Below are 11792 nucleotides of genomic sequence, written 5' to 3' on the forward strand. Positions count from 1 at the left end.
TCTTTTCTCCCCACCTTATCAGTATACATTTTTGTTAAATCAGTATTAAAAGTTTACAATATTATGAGAAATTAAATATTTTTCAGAACTGAGCTATGTGTAGTACAATGATTAAATTTCTTGTATAACTTTTAATTTTTCCTCATTTTTCATTTTCCTCTTTTTCCTTTGCATAGATTTCTATGTTTCCACTTCTAATTTATGCTCAAACTCTACTAAGTGTAAATTCACATTCAGTTTATTATTTAAACATAGCAGTTTCAGATTGGTCTTGGAAACATTCCACTTGGAATTCTTTTTTTTTTTTTTTTTTGAGACAAGGTCTCGCTCTGTCGACTAGGCTGGAATGCAGTGGTGCGATCACAGCTCACTCACTGCAGCCTCAAACTCCTGGGTTCAAGCAATCTTCCCACGAGTAGCTGGGACTACAGGCAAGAATCACCAAACCCACAGTTAATTTTTTGTAGAGATGGGGCCTCATTATGTTGCCCAGGCTGTCCTTTCTTTTTTGTTCTACTGTTGACTGACTATTCTCTGGACCTGTCGAATAGCCTTAGACAAGGTATTATTTCCTTTCAGCATTACTACAGAAATTCTTTTTGTTTCTCTTTTGTGTTGAATCCTTTGTTTTCTGGTTCCTCTGTTTTTCCTTCTTGTTGATTTCTTCTTTTGTTTTAAAAATGAATATAAATAGTATTATTGTGTACAACTTGCTGTTGTTCACTCAACATTATTTTAATGATTTATCTATGTTGATATATGGAACAGACTTTGTTTTGATTGCTTCATAGTGTGCCATTGTATAAATGAGCCACAGTTTTTTTCATTTCCTTTTCCATATGTTCTCACTAACATTTATCAGACCTTTAAAATTTTGCCAAACTGATGAGTGAAAATTAGAATATCATATTTAGTTTGTATTTCTTGATTACTGGTGATATTGAGCATCTTTGCACACTTTTGGACTGTGTTTGTGTTTCCTTTTATAAGAATTGACTTTATATATTTTGTCCAATTTTCTGTTGTATTGCTTTTGGCACTTTTTAAATTTAGTCTTTTGGGAAAAGAACCTAAGATGCCTTTATGTGTTCTGGATAATAATCCTTTATAAATACATTGCATTTTTCTCCTTCTAGCATGGTGCTTGTCTTTTAATATTGCTTATAGTGGCTTTTACATACAGATATACTATATTTGTATATAGATAAATGTATTGTTTCTTTTATGATTTGTGGATTTGTGAGTTTTTTAATGTTTGAGAAATCCTTCTCTACCCTGATATGTAAAGATATAAAGATGTTCTCTTCTCTCTCTCCGCCCCCTTTGTGTGTGTGTCTGTGTGTGTGTGTGTGTGTGTGTGTGTGTGTGGAGATGGGGTCTTGCTATGTTGCCCAGGCTGGTCTTGAACTCCTGGCCTCAAGCAGAGCCTAAGATGTTCTCTTACAGTTCTTAAAGCCTTAAGGTTTACTTTTCGAATATGTTTGTGTGCAGTATGGTAAGGGAATTAAATTTATTTTTCCCCTTATGGAAAGCTAGTCCTAGCCCCATTAATTGAGTAATTAGTCCCTTTTTTTTTTTTTTTTTTTTTTTTTTTTTACCATGAGTAATAGCATCTTTGTCATATATGCTTAGGTTTATTTCTGGGCTCTTTTATTCCAATTAGTTTATTTGCCTGTCTCTTTGCCAGTAGGGCAAGTTCCTCCTCATGGTCATCAAAATATGTATAGGTATTCTTCATAATAATTGTGTAGGTGTTCTTCATAATTATATCAGCTTGTTGAGTTTCATGAAATAGTATTGTCAAGTTTCATGACGAACCTTGTTGGAATTTTGTTGGTAATAACATTGGATATATAGGTTTAATTTTGGGAGATTTGGCCAGCCACTTTTACCACATTGTCTTCCCATTTGTGACATATTGTATCTTTCCATTGAACATGGTATATCTTTCCATTGAATATGGTATATATAGGTCCTTTTGTTTTCTTTTCTGTCAGTAGTCTTTGTATTTTCCACAAAAATCTTATTAGTTTGTCTTAGCATTTTTTCTAGGTATTGGAGAAAATGCTTTGTTTATATTCTGAATGGAATCTTTTTAAAGTTAACTTAAAAATTATTGTCACTGGTGTGGAGGACTGCTGTTGATTTGTTTTTTTTTCCTAACATTGATCTTTTAGTTGTGACTTGAGTCTGGGTACAGTGGCACATGCCTGTAACTCCAGCTCTTTGGTAGGCTGAGTTGAGAGGATTGCTTGAGCCTAGAATTTTGAGACCAGCCTGGGTAACGTAGTGAGACCCTGTCTTTATAAAAAGATAAAAAATTACCCAGGCATGGTGGTGCATGCTTATAGTCTCAGCTACTTGGGAGGCTGAGGCAGAAGGATCACTTGAACCTGGGAGGTCAAGGCTGCAGTGAGCCATGATTGTGCCACTGCATTCCAGCCTGGGTGACAGAGTGGGATCTTCTCTCAAAAACAAACAAACTGATAGTGACTTTACTGAACTTTTGATAATAATCAAGTGCCTTCACAGTAGAGTCTCTTGGATTATACTGCCTTCATATTATTAAGCAACCAAATAAAAAAACCTAATAAGACCACTTCTCTGGTGTAGAGAAGAGAGAGCATGGCTGATTTCGTATTTTTGAGAAAGTGATGCTGGAAAGATTATTTTTGAGTGAGTAAAAGGCAGTATTACCTTCAGAAGTTCAGTTACTTTTAGGGTTAGTACTTAAGCCCATTTGATTCTCAGGAAATATGAATCCATTTACTTCTAGCTTCTACCAAGGAGACTTGGAGTATGTTAGTGAATTTGATCATTTTAGAGTCAAGGAAAAGAAACAGATTAGGAAACAGAGGAAACGGAATAGTGCTGCCTTCATCTTCTTTCCAGCAATGGAAATAACCAGTTGCTACTTTATAATATGAAAACTCTTATCTTTCTGGCAGGTAAAAGACTTCTTAGAGATGGTTACTATTTTATATGAGAAAATAGGTTGATTTGAGGAGAGTGACAGTTGAGGAGGGACATAGTGGATGGAGACGTGGAGATGAAAGAAAATATTTTGAAGAAAAAAATTTTTTTTCCCCAAAGTGAGTAGCATTGTCACAATGTCATTGTATGTATGATTACTCTTAACATTCTTTTTTATTCATTTGTTTAATTTTGTTTTTTTGAGACAGGGCCTTGCTATGTTGCACAGGCTGGTCTTGAACGCCTGGCCTCAAGTGATTCTCCTGCCTCAGCCTCCCAAAGTTTTGGGATTACAGGCATGAGCCACTGCACCCAGCCAACTTTCAGCATTAGACTGTCTTAGAACTGACACTCCTTATAAACAAGTTAATGTGAGAACATTTTTAATTTAAAAATATTGAGTTCTAAATGAAGTATTTAGTACAATCCATTAATCTATTATCAACTTTTCAGTTCACACAAAAGATGTTGGACAATTTCTACAATTTTGCTTCATCATTTGCTGTCTCTCAGGCCCAGATGACACCAAGCCCATCTGAAATGTTCATTCCAGCAAATGTGGTTCTGAAATGGTATGAGGCATTTTCTGTCTCTAATATTAAGGCTTTTGTAACTGAATATCTATTTTGCCTGTGAATATATTCCTTTTTTGACATTTAAACATATTCTTTTATTATGAACATCAGCACTGCATGCCATTGAAGTATATACTATAGAGATCTGATGAGAAACAGTTCTTACCCTAAATATTTTGTTATGAATTTATAAAGACAGGAAAATATAACTGCCTTTGTTTTAGGGACCACTATTAAAGCTTATAAATATTTGCATATTTTCACTTAGAGGTACCATCTATGAGACTTGAAATATCAATCAAAACATTTTTTCTGCTGTTTTGAAGATCTTGATCTGTAGTAAACATGTACCTTTAGGGTACAAGAGTAGTTTATACTGCACCCTGAACATGAATGGCTAATGAATCTATTTTCCAACTTTCCTGTGTTTTATAGATATTTCTTTTCACTTTGAGTATCCTAGTGATGGGAGGATGCCTAGGAAGAGTTTGTTGAGAAGTGGTACCATGGTGTAGCATGGACAGCATTGGAATGCACTAGGTTTGAATTTTGGCATAATGTAGCTATGTGACCCTGAGCAAATTTCTCTCATCTGCTCATCTATGGAATGAGGAAATAGGAGTTCAATTTGATTTTTTCCCTTAGGTCCCTTCTAGCTCTTAAATTTGCAGAAGATAAACAATTACTAAAATTTCTTATGATTTGTGCTCTCTGGTAAAAGCTAATCAAAACTGCTCTGATATTTAAATTCTATGCTTGCCATCTTTTTATAAGAATAATTACATTTCCAGATTACCTATTTAGTTTTTTTATAGCTTTTTAGAAATGACATGTAAAATTGTTTTGGATAAGTCATTTGGCAGTTAATGAAAGATCCTATTTTAATTTTCTTGTGAATATAAATATATGTGTTTTCTTTTCTAGGTATGAAAACTTTCAAAGACGACTAGCACAGAACCCTCTCTTTTGGAAAACATAATTTGAATAAAATAATTTTTAATGGATTCTGAAATTTGTCATGTTTTGAAGATAACTGACTCTATCTGAAAGTACGAAGTCAAAGGATCATGAAACCTAAGTGTAAAACTGCTTAGTGACTGAAGCTTAATTAAAAATCTTTATTAAAAATTAAAAACATTGAAAAATGAAAATATGTTCATCATTAAAGACTTTTTTCCCCTTAAGCTTAAAGTACTATTCAGGGGCAAAACATTTTGTTTTGGCTATGATTCATTTTTTTACTTAAAGCCTATGCCCAACAGTAGTGTGCCAAGTACCATTGCATGTGTAATCATTCATTTATTGAAATGAAACAGTGGTTTGCTGGAGTAGTTAACTTTTCAATTACCTATCTCAAAATTTGGGAGACTTGAAAAACATATGAAATATACATTTTTAAATATGGAAAAATTGTTTTCAGAGATTATTTCCTAAGATTGTCAGTTTTTCCAATTAATGCAGGTTGGCTGTCACTTTTTATATCTGCAGATTCATATGTGTTTAATAAAATTGCCATATTGGTGAGCTTTCATTTAACACTGGTAGGCATTTATGTGTAGAATATAGGATTCTTCTTGTTAATGGACGGTTAGTAGTTCATTTTTTGTTGATTACAACAATACCCAAAACTGGGTAATTTATTGACTTAATTTTTTTTTTTTTAGACGAAGTTTTGCTCTTGTCCCAACTGGAGCGCAGTGGCGTGATCACAGCTTATTCCAGCCATGACCTCCTGGGCTCAAGTGCTCATCCTGCTTCAGCTTTCCATGTAGCTGGGACTGCAGATGTGCACCCCCCACATCCAGCTAATTTTTTTGATGTTTTTGTTTTGTCTTACTGTGTTGCCCAGACTAGGCTCGAACTCCTGGGCTCAAGCAATCCTCCCACTTCAGCCTCCCAAAGTGCTGGGTTGGTAATTGATAAAGAAAAGGATTTTTTTTTTTTTCCTACAATGATGGAGACTGAGAATTCCAAGGCCAAGGAGCTGCAGCTGGTGAGAGCCTTCTTGCTGGTGGGGAAGAAACTCTGAAGAGTCATTAGGCAGTGCTACGTATCACACCGTGAGGGGGCTGAGCATGCTTTTGTGCCAGCTCAGGTCACTCTTCCTCTTCTTATAAAGCCACCAGTTCCCCTCCTGTGATGATAACTTATTAACCTTTGGGCAGAGCCCTCATGATCCAATCACCTCTTAAAGGCCCCACCTCTCAGTACTGCCACATTGGGGTTAAAATTTCAACATAAGTTTTGGAATCTAAAACTGCTCTTAAAAATAGTCTATTGGCCGGGCGCGGTGGCTCAAGCCTGTAATCCCAGCACTTTGGGAGGCGGAGACAGGCGGATCACGAGGTCAGGAGATCGAGACCATCCTGGCTAACACGGTGAAACCCCGTCTCTACTAAAAAGTACAAAAAACTAGCCGGGCGAGGTGGCGGGCGCCTGTAGTTCCAGCTACTCGGGAGGCTGAGGCAGGAGAATGATGTAAGCCCGGGAGGCGGAGCTTGCAGTGAGCCGAGATTGCGCCACTGCACTCCAGCCTGGGTGACAGAGCGAGACTCCGTCTCAAAAAAAAAAAAAAGTCTATTAAAAAAAGAAAAAAAGAAAATAAGGACCTTTGTGGTGAAACGACTGAACCATTAGGCTTTTATCAGGTTTTTTCAGCCATGTAAAAGTAGGTTTGCATCCATTGACAGATGAATGAATAAACAAAATGTAGTATATACATACAATGAAATTATCACTCAACCTTAAAAAGGAAGGAATTTTTGACACATGCTACATGTAAGATACACAAATGAAATTAAAATGACTTTACAAAATAATTATGCTATTTTTTAATTGATGTTTTTCCTAGAGAACTTGGAAGGCCTTTGATTATTTTTATTGGCTTTTACATTTATTTCACAAAAATTCAAAAAACCTTTTTAGTATCTGAATTGTGAAGTACAATTATGTGTACACTTAAAAGTAAAATAGCATTTTATAATTTTTAAATGCCATTACTGTTTTATGCCTGTGCTTTTGTCAGTTTCTCAGTCAAACTGTTACAGTAGGTGGCTAGTCAGGCATGAGCAGGGCAGGAGAGGGCTTCGCCTGACCAAGTATGTCAGGCAACCACGAGGTGATGGTCAAGGCATTATTAACTGTCTCTCTGAAATAATAATTGGTCACAGCCAGCACCAGGGAAAGTCAGTCTCCTTATAGATAGAAAAAAATTGAAACTGGTGATCAGTACCTTCCCAATAGGATCTCAGGAGCTGGCAAATGGGCTGAAGTTTGTGCATTGACAGGTGAAATGGCGGGGTTTAACTGGTATGTGACCTTCTGGGGGCATTCCACCAGTAAAGGGAAGAACGCCTCAGGTGAGCGTGCCTACAACTCCAATATGCACGCTGCACATGCTCACCTCCCAAGTGCTGGCAGGCCACTGTGCATGCGGCAACCCACCCCAAGGGAAGAATCAGGGGAGAAGGGATGCAAGACCCTGAAAGTATGCCAGCATATAAAACCCCAAGTCAAAAGGTCAAAGTGCACACTTGTCCTTCAAGTTGCCCACTTGGCCCTCTGCCAAGTGTACTTTCCTTCCTTTTGTTCTTGCTCTAAAGCTTTTTAATAAACTTTCACTCCTGCTCTAAAACTTGCCTTTGTTTCTCCTTCTACTTCATGCCCCACAGTCAAATTCTTTCTTCTGAGGATGCAAGAGTTGAGGTTGCTGCAGACCTGTATGGATTCGTCACCTGTAACAAAAGGGTTTGCTTATGTGATGATGATGATTCTCAATAATGACAAGCCCAAATTACAACTGACCATTTTGTCACAACTGATTATTTGTTTGTTTTTGAGATAGGATCTTGCTCTGTTGCCCAGGCTGGAGTGCAATGGTGCAGTCTCAGCTCACTGCAACTTCTTCCTCCGAGGTTCAAGGGATTCTCCTGCCGCAGCCTCCCAAGTAGCTGGGATTACAGGTGTGTGCTACCACACCCAACTAATTTTTGTAGTTTTAGTAGAGATGGGGTTTCAACATGTTGGCCAGGCTGGTCTCGAACTCCTGACCTCAAGTGATCCACTTGCCTCAGCCTCCCAAAGTGCTGGGATTACAGGCATGAGCCACTGTGCCTGGCCACAACTGATTATTTTGTTAGAGCCTGACCCAGAGAATCCATTACCAGTTTTAGTGCTGTAGGTTTTTTCTTTAATCTCCTGTTTTCATGAACTTCATCAAATACCTAATTGAGCACTGAGGTTCAGTCCCAACAAATGTTTGATGCTGTCAGAGGCATGTGAACCAGAGCAACTCCATTTTAAATAGGAACTAGGCAAAAATGGGGCTGCATTCCCAGATGGTTAAGGCATTCTTAGTCCCAGGATGAGATAGGAAGTTGGCACAAGATACAGGTCATGAAGACCTTGCTGATAAAATAGGTTGTATTAAAGAAGCTGGCTAAAACCCACCAAAACCAAGATGGCAATGAGAGTTACCTCTGGTTGTTCTCACTGCTACACTCCCACCAGTACCACGACAATGTCATGCCATGGCAACATCAGGAAGTTACCGTATATGGTCTAAAAAATGGGAGGCAGGAATAATCCACCCCTTGTTTAGCATATCATCAAGAAATAACCATAAAAATGGGCAACCAGCAGCCCTCAGGGCTGGTCTGTCTGTGGAGTAGCCATTCTTTTATTTCTTTACTTTCCTCATAAACTTGCTTTCACTTTATGGGGCTCGTCTTGAATTACTTCTTGTGGGAGATCCAAGAACCCTCTCTTGGGGTCTGGATCCAGACCGCTTTCCTGTAACAATACCCTTGTAAACCAAGAATAAAATTCTAAGCCACTCAGCTTACTGAATGGACTCCTTTTGGCTAAGGGGATCCCAAATAAAAAACTTGTTAAGGCCATGATGGGAAGTGGAGGTTGAGGTCAGACATGCTTTGTTATGCCCTCTTCCCTTTGGAGTTTAGGCACAACTGACCAGCATTAACATTAAAATAGAAATCATAAGACTGATAAAACAGGCTGTTGTTAGTAATAAGATACCCGACTCCAGCCTGACTCTCTGGTATAACATCACATGACAGTGGCCCTAAAGGAAATCAAAGTATTTTATTCCAAAATATATTTCTTTGACATATTTTGGAATGGCCCTGCAAAGCTGTCTCCTGTGGGGGAAATTTGCATTCTTTAGAGAATCCCCTTCTCTTTACAAGTCTTTTCCTAATCCAGGAGAGATTTAATATATTTTAAGGTCTGATAGACATTTATTATCTATTCTCCCAGAAGCCTGTTACTTAGAGGCTTCATCTACATAACAAGAACCTTGGCTTCCACGTGGTGAGGTAGCTCATGCTTATAATCCCAGCACTTTGGGAGGCCAAAGCAGGTGGATCACGAGGTCAGGAGCTCAAGACCAGCCTGGCCAACATAGTGAAACCCTGTCTCTACTAAAAAATACAAAAATTAGCCAGGCATAGTGGTGTGTGCCTATAGTCCTTGCTACTTGGGAGGCTGAGGCAGAAGAATTGCTTGAACCTGGGAGGTGGAGGTTGCAGGGAGCCAAGATCGCACCACTGCACTCCAGCTTGGGCAACAGAGTGAGACTTGTCTCAAAAAAAACATAATAAATAAATAAAAAGAACCTTGGCTTCCACAACCCCCCTTATCTTAAGCATTTCTTTATGTCGACTTCCATTTCTCAAGCAAAGCTTAATCCTTTTAACCAACTGTCAATCAGAAAATCTTTGAATGCATCTATGATCTGGAAGCACCCCTCCACCTGAGAGACAGGACTAGCTGGATTTCTTAGGCCAACTAAGAATCCCTAAGCCTAGCTGGGAAGGTGACCGCTTCCACCTTTAAACACTTAGGGTTTGCAAGTTAGCTCACACTCGACCAATCAGATAGTAAAGAGAGCTCACTAAATGCTAGTTAGGCAAAAGCAGGAGGTAAAGAAATAGCCAATCATCTATTGCCTGAGAGAGCACAGCGGGAGGGACAAGAATCGGGATATAAACCCAGGCATTCGAGCCAGCAAGGGCTACCCTCTTTGGGTCCCCTCCCATTGTATGGGAACTCTGTTTCCAGTCTATTTCACTCTATTAAATCTTGCAACTGCACTCTTCTGGTCTGTGTTTGTTACGGTTTGAGCTGAGCTTTCGCTCGCTGTCCACCACCGCTGTCTGCCACCATCACAGACCCGCTGCTGACTTCCATCCCTCTGGATCCGGCAGGGTGACCGCTGTGCTCCTGATCCAGCGAGGCGCTCATTGCTGCTCCTGATCAGGCTAAAGACTTGCCATTGTTCCTGCATGGCTAAGTGCCCAGGTTCTTCCTAATCGAGCTGAACACTAGTCACTGGGTTCCACGGTTCTCTTCCGTGACGGCTTCTAATAGAGCTATAACACTCACCACATGGCCCAAGATTCCATTCCTTGGAATCCGTGAGGCCAAGAACCCCAGGTCAGAGAACATGAGGCTTGCCACCATCTTGGAAGCGGCTCGCCACCATCTTGGGAGCTCTGTGAGCAAGGACCCCCGGTAACACGCCCACATCCCCTACTCCCTGCTTTGAGATAACCTGCCTTTTTTACTTTACATGTATTGATTTTTGTCTTTGCCTATAACGTCTGTCTCTCTAAAATGTATAAAACCAAGCTATAATCCAACTACCTTGGGCACATGTTTTCAGGACCTCCTGAGGCTGTGTCACAGGCCATGACACTCATATTTGGCTTAGACTAAACCACTTCAAATATTTTAGAGTTTGGCTTTTTTTTGGTCAACACCTTCAAGCCTCAAATAACAAAAGCAGTCCAATAAAGCACTGAAGTGAGGACCAGTTGTTACAGGAAAGGGGTCCCAATCCAGACCCCAAGAGAGGGTTCTTGGATATCATGCAAAAAAGAATTCAGGGCGAGTTCGCAGTACAAAGTGAAAGCAAGTTTATTAAAAAAATAAAGTGGTGACAGAGCAGCTACTCCATTGACAGAGTAGGATGTTCCTGAAAGTAAGAGGAGGAATGTGTCTGCTCTAGGTACAATGCTTGTATATATGGGGAGATGTGCTCCACTACAAGGGTTTGTGATAAAGGATTAATTTTCTTAATTACTATATTTTGCAAGAATTGATATTATCATCTTTAAAGCAAAATCAGGAATGCCTTTGTTCTCCAGATATCTGGGCATCTGGACATTCCCAAGTGTGGGTCTGTTTAGGAAACATTATTAACTTGTTCCCTTAACCGTAAACATTTCGAGGCTAGGAATGCCTAATTTTCTGAGAATGCAGCCCAGCAAGTCCCAGTCTTATTTTCCTAGCCCTCACTCAAAATGGAGTCGCTCTGGTTCAAACGTCTCTGACACGGTGACTGAGTATGCCCTTGGGTATGCGCTACTTATTTTCTAGTGTCAACTCTTTCGTTGACAGTGTATCTGTGTTTCTGAGAAAGGGATAGCCCGGGGAGTCAGAAAGGGAATCAGCCTTACAATCTCTCCAGCTACTGATACTTCTCTATAGTGAGCCACAGTGAGGGGGAGGGCAGTCGGCAGCCATATGGAGTGGGGTTCTGCTTCCCTGATCCAAAGAGGTTATTGTCTCTGTGTACAAACTAGACCTTTATAGAGCTTCAAGCTGCTCTTTACTAAAGAGTCAAGTGAACGTTCCTGAGTCACTTGGAGTCCATAGGCAGAGATCAGGCATTCAGCTTTTGGTCTAGTCTCTCCCACCTCTAAGCAAGAGGAGGGCAGGACCTCACCTCATAAGCCATCAGATGACAGGCTATCTCAGGAGCAATTCTCCGTTTCTTTTAGACAAGCCACGCTTTAGCCCTCAGAATAAAGTTTCAGCCCCTAGTTTCTTTTGCATTTCATAGATTTTCTTGCTTAATATACCCACTGAATGTACACATGTGTTCTTCCTGCTTTTTTGTCTCCATTTGTCTCTACAGGGAGAGAGATTCTGTAAAGAGAGAAGAACAGGGGGAGTGCACTGAGTGCTTTCCAGCTGCAGCTGGTTTCCCCCTAAAGTACCACAAATCAATGTGCCATTATGAGGATTAATTGAGGATTAATTTTCATTCCATCACTATGCAATCTAATCTACATTAGAAGCATCTAATCTTCCTATTGACATTTGTCCCTTTCTTTTTCTGGTTTTCATTTCAAAGGACTCACATTAATGGCACATGGCTCTACTTAAGCAACCTGGTTAACTAAAGCTAGGATTTAAATGTTTCTCTTTAATCCTCAA

The 11792-nt window shown here is 39.5% G+C and overlaps 1 protein-coding gene across 1 annotated transcript in view; it reads left to right on the plus strand.

Annotated features, from left to right (window-relative positions):
- Positions 1–4552, plus strand: part of HIKESHI (heat shock protein nuclear import factor hikeshi) — a 40758-nt gene extending 36206 nt beyond the window's left edge. Inside the window, exons 4-5 of the mRNA XM_050755908.1 lie at positions 3427–3545; positions 4473–4552. Coding sequence (XP_050611865.1) covers positions 3427–3545; positions 4473–4527 — 174 coding nt within the window. The 3' untranslated portion in view covers positions 4528–4552. The remainder of the gene's footprint in view (positions 1–3426; positions 3546–4472) is intronic.
- Positions 4553–11792: the final 7240 nt, after the last annotated feature.

The sequence above is a fragment of the Macaca thibetana genome, chromosome 14 (assembly GCF_024542745.1).
Source record: "Macaca thibetana thibetana isolate TM-01 chromosome 14, ASM2454274v1, whole genome shotgun sequence".
Taxonomy (NCBI): domain Eukaryota; kingdom Metazoa; phylum Chordata; class Mammalia; order Primates; family Cercopithecidae; genus Macaca; species Macaca thibetana.